Consider the following 14,940-nt stretch of genomic DNA (forward strand, 5'->3'; position numbering starts at 1 on the left):
GATTCCGCGCGTACGATATTTTTTGTTTTTTGCATGCGCATTGTCAAAAATTGGGTTTAGCGCATGTGCATTTGTGCAATGCTAACTTTTTTTATTTATGAAGGTATTTAAATGCAATTTTATATGTAAACACTACACTACAAATACAAGTAAAACTAGCAACGTTTTCCAAATATTGTCGTACGCATGCGCAGTGCCAACTTTTTTATTTAAAAGCATTTAAATGAAATTTGATTCCTAGGCATTTGGAATAAAAGCAAATATAATGCAAGTTTCAAAATTTGGTTTTGCGCAGGCGCATTTACCAAAGCATTTAAATTAGAGACATTTCCTTATATTTGTATACGCTATTAGGAGGAAAATACACTCTAGTCATTTATGTTTACATAATGACTTTTTAACTTGTTTTAATGTTTAGACCAATAACTTATTTACATATTTATGTATTTACCAAAGAGTTAGTAGGTACGTTATAGATGTTGTCTGTGGTTATAGTTATGTCTCACTAACATAATATCATAGCACATTTCATGTGTGATACGCGGGCATAAAGTACCACTTTATGGCCGCCCCACTTTAAGTGGCACTTTATGCCCTAGAGCATTAAGTATCACCATAGTAACTTATTTATACTAGATGGCAAAAGCCATCACACAACTTTCACACAATTGCTGAAGCTTTGCACCATTTATTTGGAGATCGGTGGACAGCAACTAATGGGCCAGTTCGATGGCTACCTCGTGAACCCATCTGAATTTCTTTCTTTGGAGCTGTGTAAAAAAGAACTTTATAACCGCAATGCAACGTCATAAATTTAGAAAATAATATTAGTCGAACAATTAATTCAATTGGCTCTCAAATGGTAGCCAAATCTTCCAATTCAGTGTTAAAAATATCATTTTCTAAGGAGATTGCATCCATGCTTGATTTCAAAAAATAAACTGAAAGGCTGCTTTCAAAGAGCATGAGCCCAAAAACTCCATTAGTGGAAGTTTGATAGAGATAGACCATAAAACTGGATGCACTTGGAACTTATACGTAAAGTATACACCTCTTATTATTTTACATGTTAAAATCGTTTCAAGAAATAATATTTATACATAAAACCACATAGGTACCTAAACTTAAACAAAAACTTTGGAATTTCTTTTGATTGTATTTTAAACTTCGCAAGAACCAGTTCTAAATATTCCGGTTATGGCTTTTCTGTTTTGTGTTGCTACTTTTACCGAGGGTACCTACTCTTTTTTGACTTCTAAGTAAATACATTGCATTTTAAGCGTGTATTGTGCGTTGCCTAAAACATCGTAACCTTAGGAATGCGTTTGGCAACAGCGCTGCGCCATCTACTTCTGTTTTTGTATTAACTGGTGCAGCAGAAATGGTGGATGTAGGTTAAACAAAAACAAATATTTTTATGCTCTGCTTTAACGTAAAGAATAAATGGATTTTGCTAGACGACAACTTGAGAAATATGGGTGGAAAGAAGGTATTGACAAAGTTTGGGTTAACTTTTGATAAACAATTTTTTTGTGCTAGGAAATGGTTTAGGTAAACACTCCATTGGTATCAAAACTGCCTTAAAGCCAGCTTTAAAGTTTGACAATGCAGGGGTTGGATTTAACGCCTCTGAAGGGTATACCAATAATTGGTGGGAAAAACTGTATAATGAGACTGCCAGTAACATTAATGTAATATATCCGATACCCAGCCATGTCTATCTTGAGATGTTAAATGTTACGTTTTAGGTAACCAATAGTGACAACAATGGAAACACTCAAATCTCTACAAAGAAAAGTACGCCTACACATACCTTAACTAGTTCAGAATACAAGTCTTTCATAAAAACATCCAAGTTGACTGAGAATGGAATTGTCAATTTTGCGGACACATCTACTGAGGCAGCTCCTGTCAGTTCGACACCTTGCTTAAAAGATGAAGATTTATTTGCTGCTTGCGGGGGACGTACTGCTCATAAGTAAGCTTATCAATATACTTTAATTTGTTTTTAGAACAGTCTTCATTTTAGAGGGGCTCGGCATGGCTGCAAGTTGAGTGGGAAATTATCACGTTTAGAAATGCAAGAAAAGATATTGCTGAAGAAATTAAACAATGTTAGTATATCAGACAATAACGACAACTGTAATAAGAAAGTAATCGAGAAAAAACTCAAAAAGATCGAATACCACAAAAATAAAAACAGATTGGAGGATGCAATGGAAATAGCGCCCCCAACCAGTCCATGCATATTCATCGGCAACAGCCCATACAAAGGCAATAAGAAACGCAAAGGTGAACGTAAGAACGTTTCCTTTAGCGACACTGTTGTCGAATTTCACACCCAAGAATCGAACGAACCTGAAACCTCCAAACAGAAACCCACAGATGAAGCCATGTCACGTCCACCATCACCCATTGTCACTATCCGCCAATTGAAATTGGGAAACACAAAGGATTCATCGCCTCTTAGAGCAGATAACGAATTAGATGAAGGTATTGACTGCAACGACTACAGCTCTTCGAAATGTGAAAGTAAATGCGATCTACAAGAAAAAATCCGCAGAGACAACAGACGCATGAAGCGCAAATTGAAGAAACTGCGAAAATTAAATAACCCCGTCGTTTTTAATGTCTCTCTCGACTTGGACAATGGAAACCATCATGTATCAGAGAAAAGTGAATTGGTCAAGCGTAAATTATTCGACTCTTCCGACATGTACATATATAAAAAGGCAAAACGATCGAACTTAGATGGTTGCCAGAAACTTACTACGGAATTAGAGTTACCATGTAAGCAACAGAGTGAAGTAGAAGACAATATTGACACTGTCACAACTTCTTTTGATAATGTCTGTAAAATTTAGTGGGATATGGGGAAATGTGTGTTATTACTTTTCTATTTTTTTCCTTTTTATATTTACGTTAAAACAAGTACTGAGTGTCTTCTGTAGTTGCTTTTGTATTGCAAATATAATACTATTTACGTTAGTTGTGGTAGAATTGTTATTACGTGTATTTTAGGGTTAGAGATACTGTTATAAAATATTTTCGTGGATTCTTTTGTTTTTGTTTCTAGCATTTTGTGCTGGTTTTGCATTTTTCACAAGTCAACTTTTCGTGATTCTTAGGGATCACGCGCGAATTTAAATCAAAGTATGGGAAAAAAGCGCCCAAGGTCCTAAGAGTCCAAAAAAGTGGTTTTTGGAAAATGTCTGTGTACCTGTGTGCGGCATGATTCTTAACTAATTATAATTAAATAAGCAAGCAAAAAAATTTTTTTCACTACTAGCGTCTGATGGCATGATTATTAACCCTTTTTCCACTTGTAAAGTAGGCTTTCTCGGCATTTGTTCAAAGTGGTTAATAATGTGGACATTATTAACTAGTAGTCAATAATGAGAACTGTCACGCTGTCACTTTTAGAAATCACAACCTGAAATTTCGCCAGTGTCCAGCTCACAATGCATAAAACAATCCCAATCGCCCCCGTTATGTATTTGCACAATCAATAGGTGTGGGTGATGCAGAATAATAAACAAGTACTGGGTACTCCCGAAAAGTTTATTCAATAGTGAACTACTACAATATGTAAGTATATAACGTTGTTTTATATCCATAACAGTAATTTTCATAAATTTTACAAATAAATTGTTTTTTGTTGCTATTTTTTATTGCTATTATATTAGATTTTTAGTGCCATACCTACGAGGTCTGTAAATTAAGTAATGAGACTGGTGGTGGTGCTATAAACTTTTATTTAATTATCAATTCAATCTTCTCTTCTTCAAAATAGTTCCCTTGGGACGCCACACAGCATTGGAGACGATTCTTCCGCTCCTCGCAGCAGTGCTGGAACTCGCATTTTGCAATAATCTTCAGCTGGTCGATTACCGCCCTTTGAATGTTTTCCAATGTACCAAAATAACATTTTTTGGGAGAGAAAAAAGTCAGAAGGACTTGAGTCAGACGAGTGAGGAGGTTACGAAGGACACCTTAAAAATGATTAGAAGCTATAAAAGAAGGTTGGAGGGAAGGCCTTACATATCAAGAATACCAAGTTAATTTTGTGGTACAGGAAGAACAAAGACGAAAATTGAGTATACAGGGCGCGGTTGAAAAGTAAGGTGTGCTGAAATCGATTATTTTGAACATATAAGACACAGGGCGCCCTAACCCTTTAAGTGATGAAGAAGAAATATTTTTGATTGATGGAATAAAAAATGATCACCCATAGAAGGTTTAGGGACGGAAATATTCCTGGAAAGAAATGGACGGGAAATTGTATTTCACGAAATAAAGGGGAGGTTTCTGTAAGGCTGTCTGAAAACATTAAGAGGGCCCGAACGGCAGTAAATCATGAAATGATAAATAATTTTAAGTTTGTATTTGCTGGCTAATAAATGTATTTAGTATTTTATACCGATATGAATTCCTTTTTTTCCAGTTGTACAAGAAAAACCATTAGATATATTATTTGTTTCATCTCCCATTTTGTTCCCATCCTGAAAAAAACTTTAAAACTCGTTGGAAATTACCACATCTGATGGTACTTTAAATAGTAGTGGATAGATAATAACATATATTACAAATCGATTACATACCTATTAATTATCCCTTTTTGAATACTGTTTTATCATATAAAAAAATAACCTCCCACAAGACATTTTTAAATTTCTTAAAAAATGTCAGAATAGCAGCATTTGCTATGGAAAATGAGGTGAGGTGACTGAATAAGGTGACTGAATCTTATTATTATTAATGATTTACTAAAATGTAGATTATATAGATAATAAAATACTCGAAATTTGGCCAGCATTTAATAAAGCTATATATTTACAATACATTATACGTATAACTTGTTAATTTTTGTTCATTACCTTGATATGATATTTAATCAACTTTTACTAATTACTTCTAGATATGGCACTCAAACATGAGTATTTACATAATAGATGAGCAATTTTATAATCACAATGGTTATCAAACATGGAAGTCTCAAGCACAAACCCATTCCCCGCTAAAATAACATTCCCGCTTTGATTATGGTAGAACATATTCACTACAAAAATTTTTATTCAAATGAAACCGCCCATTGTAGGGTACCATTAAGTTAATGTTGAGATCTGCAATTTTTGGACAGTCTTACAAAAATATTAGCAAATTACACTAACAATGGAAGATCAAAGTATCTATTATCTATTAAATTGCAAAATTGTGCCACAATAGATAGGTGTGTGCTACACGTATTTATATGCACTATTCTTACCAGGAAAAATAAGCCAATCACCATTTCTTTATAACAAGAACAATAATTTCTATTTGGTGCTGCAAACTTAATGACGTGAAAGGTTACCAGTTACCACTTCCGCTTGTTGAAATTTTTGCAGTAATGGTTTCCGCTTAATCAATCAAAATCAGAGTTATTTAAATGTGACACAATACAAGAGCAATAAGTTTTACTCGTCGACATGCAGTAAATTGTGATAATAGATAGCAACTATAGCATTCCTAATGAAAGCAAAAGCTTCTGTAAAGATAAGAACAAACCTCTTTTTTTCAAAGGGTGAACCTACTTTGAAAAAAAAGCCATGTTGCGTCATTTGAACAAATCAAGAAGTCAAGATTTGTTTCGACAGGATTGTCTGCATGAAAGAATGGTGTATTTATTAAACGTGTAGAGTTAAGCTATGTACAACAAACACAACACAGGCCGATGCTAATTTGAAAAAAGCATATCCTTTACATCTAAATCGTTTAAGTGGAAAATTCTACAAAAGTCATGCTTTAACAAAGGTAATACTACAAAATGGAATGTTAGTAAGAGGAGAGCAATTCTGTTTTCTTTTGATGAAAAGAACTTACTTATTTATATATTTAATTTAATGTTATAAAAAATAAAAGATACAAACTGCTCAAAAGGTCTAATCTAACAGTATAGGATAATTTGTGGTGCTTCTAATGAGACCAAGATGACAGGAACTTTTACATAAAAATATCAGTGTATTTTATAAACAATCACAGCTAGCAGTTATGGTTAATCAACATAAATACCATCCACCATGATTTTAACAACAAACACACAAAATATACAAATTAAATTCCACTGGGATTCACGTTAGTACTTGATAATTTTAGTTTTGGGATTAGTGTACTACTCTTCTTACGTTCATCTGGAAAAAGAGTTCGGTTATTAGCTGTTAAAATAAAAACATTTTTTAAAAATCTTCTGAAGACAAACATATTTTTATAAATCTAAACTTCATCTGGGAAATTAGTTATAGCTTAGTCTAAATTATTGCTTATTTGTACCAGGTGGCCACATAAGAATGGAAGAGGCTGTATCTAGGAATATACTAAAATGTGACCACCAGATAACGCTTTAGAATAGCGTTATGTGGTGATTGGTTTAATCGAATTAGTAAATTTTGATATGGTTACAATAATACTGCCACAATTATGTCCAGGAAGATAAATTCATCACCTTGGTTTCCCAGTTAATTTCTACTAATCCAATGTATGTGGTCAAAACATGGCGGATCTCCGAACTACAAATAGATGGCCACATGTCTCTATAGTTACTGTAGCATTATGTACAGTGACTCTGTAGAGACAGTATTGCCATACAGAAGCGTTATTTCCTATTGGTACTTAGCAGATCCGCCATGTTTGAATCAAGTACAATGGATTGGTAAAAATTAATACGGAACCCAAGGTTGTAGCAAAAATATTGTAACCATATACCAATTAGGTTAAACCAATCAGCTTAATAATAAATTTGTAAAAAAAAAACATGACTGACAGAGAGGATACAGCCACACTGTATTCATACACTGTAGCGATCTTCAGAAATTTAATTGGTATTTAAATATATGACAGCCCTCAATACTTAAATATCAAAAACACAGAATGCTTTCCCCTGACTTATAAAAGGAACCTAACAAAAAGCATGGCTTATTTTCATAATTATTGAATGCAGTACTGTGGGTTTATCATTACCTTCTATTTTTAAGAGTTTACAAGCATCTTCTAAATTGCCTTTGTGTACGCGATAATGTAAAAACCTCATTTCCGTAGGGGAATTATAATGGCTTGTTATTAATGTTTTGTACTTGCATGGATTAAATTTGATTTTATTGTTATTAAATTGGTTGTTCATTTCGGGTATGATTCCAGCTGCCTTCGCACATAACCCTAAAAAACAATCTGGTTACGTGACGTTAGTGGAGGTTACAAAACCACTTTCCGAGAAAAGGAATATGTTTATAAAAAGTCTGAAATAATAATAAAGTAAGCGGTCTTTTAAAATGTTCAGAAAATTTTATTAAATATGTGAGAAGAGTTTGGAAAAATGTAAAAAAATTTTGGTAATCTCTTGAAAATCTCAAATGTTGGAAATGCGAACAGTGAAATGGAAAATGTTTTAAATTGGAGTAGGAAATTTGGAAAATGTGTAGGTTATTTTTAAGATATGTGTGTTATAATTTTGGAAATGTCTAAAAACTGAAATAACATGGTAAATGGTATCTCCCACAGGTTACCTACCTGTTACATACACATCTTCAAGATAAACTAATGGAATGGTTAACGCTGTTTCAAATAATTTTACAGCAATGTCTGTTGTCATTACGTAAGCTGTCCCAGAAAGATAGTTCGGGTAGATTGCTTTACTATACATATCCTTCGGCATAAACCTAAAAACCAAAATTAATTATGGACTTAAAGTACGTAGCCAAACCATTTTTCATAGTAATCCCGTATTGGGCGAGATCGACAAATTAACTTGCCAAACATGGTAGACTTCCTTCTTACATTCTTCAAAGCTTGAATTAAATTATTCATATTTACAAACGTGTCATCGTCGACTTTCATAACAAATTTCACTCTATCCTTACACTCCAACTTGACTAGCTTCAGTAACATTAACGATTTTATAGTTAAATTGTTGTAGGTATCCACGAAATTGTCTACAACAATATCTTGATAGAGATCACTTTCGATGTTGATAAATTCCTTTAAAATATCATAGTAAAATAAACGCACGAATACGGTTAAGATTACCTGTATGGTGGTATTATGAGTTTTACCAAGTAAAAAATACATTTTGGTTTCCGATGTGTTCTTCAAAAGGCCCCATGTTTCTCTAACGGCAATGCGTTGGTCGAAATTAGGTGGAGAGGAGCAAACTATAATCATTAAATAGGTCTGCGATGGGCATAAGTGTCTTGGTTTCATCAATAGGGTGGAGTAAGCAGGGTTGACATAGTGGGATGCATCTCGTGAGGTCGTTTTAGTCCATCCTTCTATTGTAGCTATAAAAACAATAAAGACAGCCGTGCTTTGTAATTGTAAATCCTAGCAACTCATTTTTAGCAACCTATAAGAGACGAGGGTATTCAGTTTAGGTACTTAGTAATACGGACAATCCTTCATTGTATTTGCACCAATAAATATTTTTTGGGGTCATTTCATCGAAGATGGTTTTGTAGTAAGGGGTAAATGTCCTTAAAACTACAGGATGTCACAGTTTCTACACTTTTAGTGCTTTAGTGTTATCACAGATTTAAATATACTATTTAAATCTGTCGTGCTAACAAAAAACTATTTAGGTGTCATGTGCTCTTTTTGAATCAAACTTAATATTGTAAAATATAAATTTGAAAATTTTCTGCACTTAAATAAAAAAGTCTCAAATTTAGAATGACCGTATATTTTCTTCATTCAAGGAGATACAGCAAAATGTTTTATACAGAAGTTTCTTTGTAATGATTGTTGAATAATGTTCCGTTTTAAGGATAAGTATACGAAGCCAAGCAAAAAAGTTATTGGATTTAAATTCATTTTCCTTGAAACTCCCTGTATATTTTAATCTAAAATTAAATTCCTTTTGAAAATATAAGTAACACACCATGGATGGGAATAAAACCAAATGTAAGTGATTCAAAATCATAAAGTAAATAAAAATTGAAGAAGATTAAAAATAAGTTTGTAACCTTTTTGAATTTTGTTTTTTTTGAGTTTTTCTTTTTTGTGTGTGAAGGTCAGTAACTTTTTACCTAATCCAGTAAGTAACGATACTTTTGTATAAAACCGTATTCTATGTCTTAACTACTTTCTTATTTCTTATGGACGCTATATTGAATTTATACAGGATTTTTCTTCTAAATTTATGTAAAAATATAATGTGACACGTCATTATTTTTCTTTTTTTGTTCTTTATTGCCTTCCGTAATAATCCAATATGGCGTCCATAAGAAAGTAGTAGAGCCGGTAGCTTCTACATGATCTACATCTAGAGTGTTATGAAAATTCTGATAACAGATTCAGATTCTCCGAAAAAAGTGTCCATAGAAGATACTAACAGCAACAGGAACTCTGTCTACTTTCGATCATTTAGGCTAAGGAAAATCGAAAACGAAATTTGACAGTTTTTCGGTCATATCTCAGTTATTTTTAAAGATTTTTCAAAAATTTCAAAAGCGTTTTTTAGACACAAAAAGGGACACCAGGGATCTACCATTACGGAGATCCCAATGGTGTACCACAGATTTGAACCACCCGGTTCAATCGCGAGTGCTGGTTGAACAACAAAAATGGTCCACATAAAATTCGGTTGATTGGTTAAATATTTTTATACCTGACATTGCCTAGAAAAATGTGCTTATCAAGGAATTAGAAGAAAAAAGTCAATATCGTATAACTCTTAAGAGATTTTTCCTCACTTGGAGACATCAAGATTGGTAACATTACACTACATGTGTGCCATGGAGCTCAAATCAATAAAGCTGCCATAAACCTCCACGAAAAAGGTCCACCAAGGGTACACTATTTTATTCCAAAGCCTTTAATATTAAGCAACATATGAATGAAAACTCCCTCACTCCCGGTGGGTGGAGCACATGTGACATGTGCCTCTACAGATAAAGCAAAAGTCTAAAACTATTATGAATATCCCGAGGAATATCCATTAAATATACTTTTCTAGTTGGCACAGTATAATCAATAATCAAACTGGGCTAGCTACATTGTTTCAAATCTACAGTGCTCACTACACAGAATAAGGGTACAGAATGATCAGTACGATGTAAAAGCTTCTAGTTCAGAGTTACATTAAGATCTGTGCTAAAATTGACTTACTAGGTTTTACCTTTTCTCTTGGAGGCGCCTCTAGTTCCTGCAACATACCCATGCGCTCCTCATATATGTATAACACCAGCAGTAGAAATCCACAAACGAGGAATGTAATGAACAGCCACCTTCTAGCTCGATGTCGATGCATTCCTTGAATTAAAGTTATAACTTGTTCCTGAAATCAAATCGGGTAATTTTAAAAGAATATTTTGTTCCGTAGGTAATTACCACTATTATTGTATGTACACATACTTAGAGACGGATTTAAAATATCACACTTTCATCATACTTTGAGGTTAGTTTGAGGGATTTTGCAATATATGCCGGCATTTCTTCCCTCCATGCGTCAAGTTCAAGGTTATACAGATACATATTGTTACTTTAAATTTTAGAAATCTAGCTAAAAACTACCCTTATCCTAATTCACAGTGAGAAGAGGGTTCTTCATTTCGATTCAAAAGTTCACTTTCGCTTTTAATTTAAGGTTAACTGGCACCATCTGCAGGTGAAAGTGTAGGACTCGTAAAATACAGGGTAACTATTTATTAGGTACGTCAACGTAAAGAAGTCAACGTAAGAATTAAATGTAGATGATCGTGCTTTATTTTTCTGCATACAAATTTGTAAAGGTTCCTCTCTGTAGTCCAATCCGCCATATGTCAAAAAACAGCCAAATGTTCTGACGATTTCATTCAATTCATTCACACATTCAATTCAATTTCCATTCAAACGCATGTTTGGACTGACGTGGAAATAGGGGAGTGTTCGTTGAGGTATTAAAATGAAAGATTTGATAAAATATTAAATCCGGAAAATAGAGACTGAAAATGGACCATTTCCTGCAAAACGAGAAGTAGTTCCAATTTTTTTTGCATGGAGGAATATGTGGTGGTTAAGAATCCAAGTATTCGACTTCCCACCCCTTGAGCTTCCCCAGTACCACTCCTAAAACCAAAAAAATTTAAGTGGTTTTTTGGTTTTTCAATCATATCTTTTTATAGGTTCAGTTTACAAAAAATATTGTTATTAGAAATTGTAGACCATCAAATTTTACACAAATTTGTCATATACTTCTTTTTCGTAAATTTTTTTATTCCAAAAGATACAGAACTTCAAAATTGTCTTTATTTTGAAGATTCCGAAATTTCTATGTATGCACATATTTTAACGAAATTGTATGTTATCTCTATAATCATAACATTTATATGAGAAAATACCTCGATTATGAAGCTATGGTGCTATTAATTTCGGTACCCTGCACCCCTATCAAAGGGGATGATAGCACTTCAAGCCCTTGGTCGTAGTAGGTATTTGAATCACTGTATGATTATGGCGCTTCGAATACAATTATCAAATAAGAAAAGTGGGTCTTAAGCGTTGTACTTTCTGACTAATCAATCACTGCAAGGGGGTTAATTCATTCCCTTCCGGGGAAGGGGGGGGGGAAGGGGGGGAGCTGAACTGAAGTGAAACATTTTTTTTAAATTTCAAACGTATATTAGAAAGCGCTACAATCTCACAGTGATTCAAATATCCCCACTAGCAAGGGTTGAAAGTTGAATTATTATGCATCCCCTTTGGTAAGTGTGCAGGGTAGGGAGATTTATACCACGATAAATTCAAGATATTTTTTTAAACTCTTAATTATAGCAAAGAATTATAGAGATAAAGTATAAAATTTGGTTAAAACATCTACATAGAAATTTCAGAATTCTTAAAAATATAAGCAACTAAGAAACTAAGAAACCAACCAAATTTCAAGGGTTTTGGGGGTGGTACGGGGGAAGCACAAAGGGTGGAAGGTCGAAAACTTAGATTCTGAACCACCAGATGACTGTCTATGACATTCAAAAGAAATTGGAACTACTTCTCATTTTGCAAGTTAAAACCCCCTATTCCCTGGATTAATTCCTTATAGCGATCGTATGTTTTGTTTACTAAAAGTAAAACATGGTTCTAGTAATTTGGAAAATTTAATGTCCTGAAACTTCTGCATTACATTTTTCTGATCCTTCCTGACGCATTCAGTGTCTCTCGGTGCATTTCCCAACCGCCGCGCCGTTACAAAAAATGTACACCTATAATAGAAATTTCAGTTTTTTCGGGTTATCTTCAAAATTGTTGGAAAATTCTTCACTTTCTAAGAACGCTGGATTTGGGCCCAAAATGTGTAACTATGCTTCCATTTAACAGACTTCTATCTTTTACGATTTGTGGTGTTTCGACTAAAAATTGCACCTGTTACTCAGTTTTCGAAAAATTAACCAAAGAATGGAGCGGTGTGCTTAAAAATGGGGTTCTGTGAGCTATTATTTCTCTATCAATACCTAATTCTATCTCTTGTACCTACTTGTGCTTTTCGTAGTGAGCATATCGCGCAGATGATTTATTGAGGAACAATTAATATAAAAAGGAACTTACTTATCAGTTTAATCGACGAAGACAAGTAGATGGTGTGGTGCTGGTGGAATTTTGCATCGACGATCAACCGATGATGAAAGACGATGAAAATGATAATTTTATTAATAGCTGACGATGAAAAGTTGTTGGCTGGTTGATGTTCGCTTTCTTTGTTAACGACGAACGAATCTCTCGAATCCTTTTTCTCTTGGTGCATGTTTTGTTTGAAATAAGTGGGGAACGGAAAACGGGCGGTAACGAGAGAAGTAAGTAAATATGGAAAACAAAATATTAGGGGAAAATTATCTTACAACGGACGCAAACAACGAAACATGCATGGGATGAAATCGGTACAAAAATGGGACAAGATAGCAAAACAAACCAAAAAATTAATTATAGAGATATTAAGGAAGGGCAAAAGCTAGAATATCGAAATCGTTAAAAACAACAATCGACAACTAACATCAAAAGCCAATCTGATCATGACACGGTAGAAAAAATATTCAACGGAAATGGACAACAAAACATAGACGATGAAATATGCATTAGAACAGAGGAAAGCGGCACAGAAGAGAGAAAACATAAAACTGTAAGAAATAGAAGAGGTCTAGTAGAAAACAGAAAAAAAACGGTCGTGGAGGATGACGGGATAGCAACGGACAAGAAGTGCTTATAAAAGCGTGTAATAAGCCAGGAATAGCGAGCAGGTAAGTAAGAAAGTAAGAATCATTATAGGTATATTCTCTTACCTAGGGAGGTCCTAAAATATGCGCAAACTGCAGGGGGATTAGGTACATGGTTGAGATCGTTTTAAAAGTATATGAAAACAGGTGGGAATAATGGCAGTAAAAGGACAAAATCACGTTTTTAGTGTACAGCAATTTGGGAAAAGTTTCAGCAAGAGAAGATGTGGCAGAAACTTTTGAAATGGTGCTACAGAAAACAGTATGGGAACCTGGGAATCATGAGTTTGTACGGAAATAATAGGAGTTATTTTATAGGAGCGTATAATAGACGAGGACATAAGGAAACAACATGTATCAAAATGCGGTTTTCGGCACATCAGTGTTCAGAAAAATACAAAGAAAAATATTGTACAATACTGGATTAACCATTTTTTGAAACCTACGTAAGGAGTGCAAATCTGGGTATTTGGGTATTATTGCATTATTATATGCAAAATTATAAACATATATGAAAAGCTGCAGAAATGATGGTTTGAAAAATTAACCGTGTTGAGAAATTGATCGGAAATCGTTTGTCGGTGATTTTCGCGGTCGCCGAGTCTAGATTTGCCCTCGATCAGGACCGTAAAAGCCCCCGAGTAAGGATTTTCGAGCAATTTCTCGCCACGGTTAGTTTTGCACTTCACCCCCCGTAATAACACCCCTGAGCATCTCCGTGAAATTTAAAGGAATGATAATCTATAAGTGTAATGATCTAATAAGATACACGTACCATCAGGTTAACCAATCCCATTCCTATAGCATCCAACACGCGCCATACGTAACGCAAAGGGACGCCGAATATTTGTGATATGTTACCCATTCCCAACGTGGTGGGGGCATTGCTTTTTGCGTTTTCTTTTTCTCGAATACTATATCCATAGACCAAATTGTTAATTGGTCTATGCTATAACAAATAGTACCTACCTACCTATACGTAATGAATTTTGCAAAGTGTATTGATCCCAAGTCACACATCCATTGATACAGATTTAGAAAATAGAGGAATCGGACCGGTTAGCAAAGTTGGGGAAGATTTCACGTACGCGAGACTTTTCACTGACAGAAAAAATCGTAAAATTGACAAAGTGTCATCACTTGTACTGCAACAACATCAAAATGTGTAATCAAGAGTGCGCTATGCGTACTTCATTTGCCTACTGTGTCCGAGTCCGTAGAATTCAAGCTTCCGTACCTTCAACCCCGAGGAGCAGGAACGATTTCTTTATTACCTCGTGGCCAAGGACTGGTCTTGTGATAAAATTAGTTATGAAGATTTTTGGAATGCGCCACAGCACTTGAACAACAACCACAAATTCATGGCGTTTCCATGCAAATCGGATGTGTCCTTGATAAGTGGACTGGCCAATATGCTGTAGGTGGTATTCCAGGGCGCATCGGGGTAGAAATATTAGTCTATTGCCTCCAAAGGAATCCCGCAATCTTTCCGGGAAACATGACTTAATTTGTTCTAAGCATTAGACAAGACTTGCGACCACTCGCGAACATCGAGACTATATAGGCAAATCGAATTGCGTTTCAGGGCAGTTCCAATTTCAACACCGAAGTAATAAATAGGTAGTTCATGCTGTTATAAATTGTGTATATGTTACTGATACATAATATTTTCACCGTTATAAATCAATTCAATTTAAGAGTGATATCAATTTATTGGTAATTAATTGTA

At 34.4% G+C, this 14,940-nt stretch overlaps 2 protein-coding genes across 7 annotated transcripts; one reads left to right on the plus strand and one right to left on the minus strand.

The window, feature by feature from the left end:
* The first annotated feature begins 1,351 nt into the window (after positions 1-1,351).
* LOC116174612 (G patch domain-containing protein 4-like) lies at positions 1,352-3,056 on the plus strand. Its single transcript, XM_031492554.1, has 4 exons — positions 1,352-1,489; positions 1,540-1,691; positions 1,749-1,978; positions 2,030-3,056. The coding sequence occupies exons 1-4, from the start codon at positions 1,444-1,446 to the stop codon at positions 2,862-2,864; spliced, it is 1,263 nt and encodes a 420-aa protein (XP_031348414.1). The 5' UTR covers positions 1,352-1,443; the 3' UTR covers positions 2,865-3,056.
* Positions 3,057-4,803: 1,747 nt separating this feature from the next.
* Positions 4,804-14,328, minus strand: LOC116174572 (beta-1,3-galactosyltransferase 1-like). 6 transcript variants are annotated; one of them, XM_031492513.1, is made up of 8 exons: positions 14,185-14,327; positions 13,987-14,125; positions 10,135-10,303; positions 8,059-8,309; positions 7,736-8,010; positions 7,543-7,691; positions 6,997-7,191; positions 4,804-6,170 (listed from the first exon to the last, which is right to left on the minus strand). In XM_031492513.1, exons 1-8 carry the CDS (start codon positions 14,229-14,231, stop codon positions 6,094-6,096), a joined length of 1,302 nt encoding a protein of 433 aa, XP_031348373.1. In that variant the 5' UTR covers positions 14,232-14,327; the 3' UTR covers positions 4,804-6,093. The 6 variants fall into 6 exon arrangements, with proteins under 6 accessions (XP_031348373.1, XP_031348388.1, XP_031348395.1 ...); XM_031492528.1 differs by lacking the exon at positions 6,997-7,191 and having other exon boundaries at positions 14,185-14,328; XM_031492535.1 differs by lacking the exons at positions 13,987-14,125; positions 14,185-14,327 and adding an exon at positions 10,357-10,644 and having other exon boundaries at positions 4,804-5,642.
* Between the last annotated feature and the right edge of the window lie 612 nt (positions 14,329-14,940).

The sequence above is a fragment of the Photinus pyralis genome, unplaced genomic scaffold, assembly GCF_008802855.1.
Source record: "Photinus pyralis isolate 1611_PpyrPB1 unplaced genomic scaffold, Ppyr1.3 Ppyr1.4_LG1, whole genome shotgun sequence".
NCBI lineage: Eukaryota > Metazoa > Arthropoda > Insecta > Coleoptera > Lampyridae > Photinus > Photinus pyralis.

Coding starts and splice junctions, on each gene's coding strand:
- LOC116174612 (XM_031492554.1), top strand. CDS start 1,444: ATGGATTTTGCTAGACGACAACTTGAGAAATATGGGTGGAAAGAAG. Junction 1,490..1,539: donor GAAATATGGGTGGAAAGAAG/GTATTGACAAAG, acceptor TTTTTGTGCTAG/GAAATGGTTTAGGTAAACAC. Junction 1,979..2,029: donor GGGGGACGTACTGCTCATAA/GTAAGCTTATCA, acceptor TCTTCATTTTAG/AGGGGCTCGGCATGGCTGCA.
- LOC116174572 (XM_031492513.1), bottom strand. CDS start 14,231: ATGTGTGACTTGGGATCAATACACTTTGCAAAATTCATTACGTATAG. Junction 10,304..13,986: donor TGGGATTGGTTAACCTGATG/GTACGTGTATCT, acceptor ATTTGATTTCAG/GAACAAGTTATAACTTTAAT. Junction 7,692..7,735: donor CGGGATTACTATGAAAAATG/GTTTGGCTACGT, acceptor TTTGGTTTTTAG/GTTTATGCCGAAGGATATGT.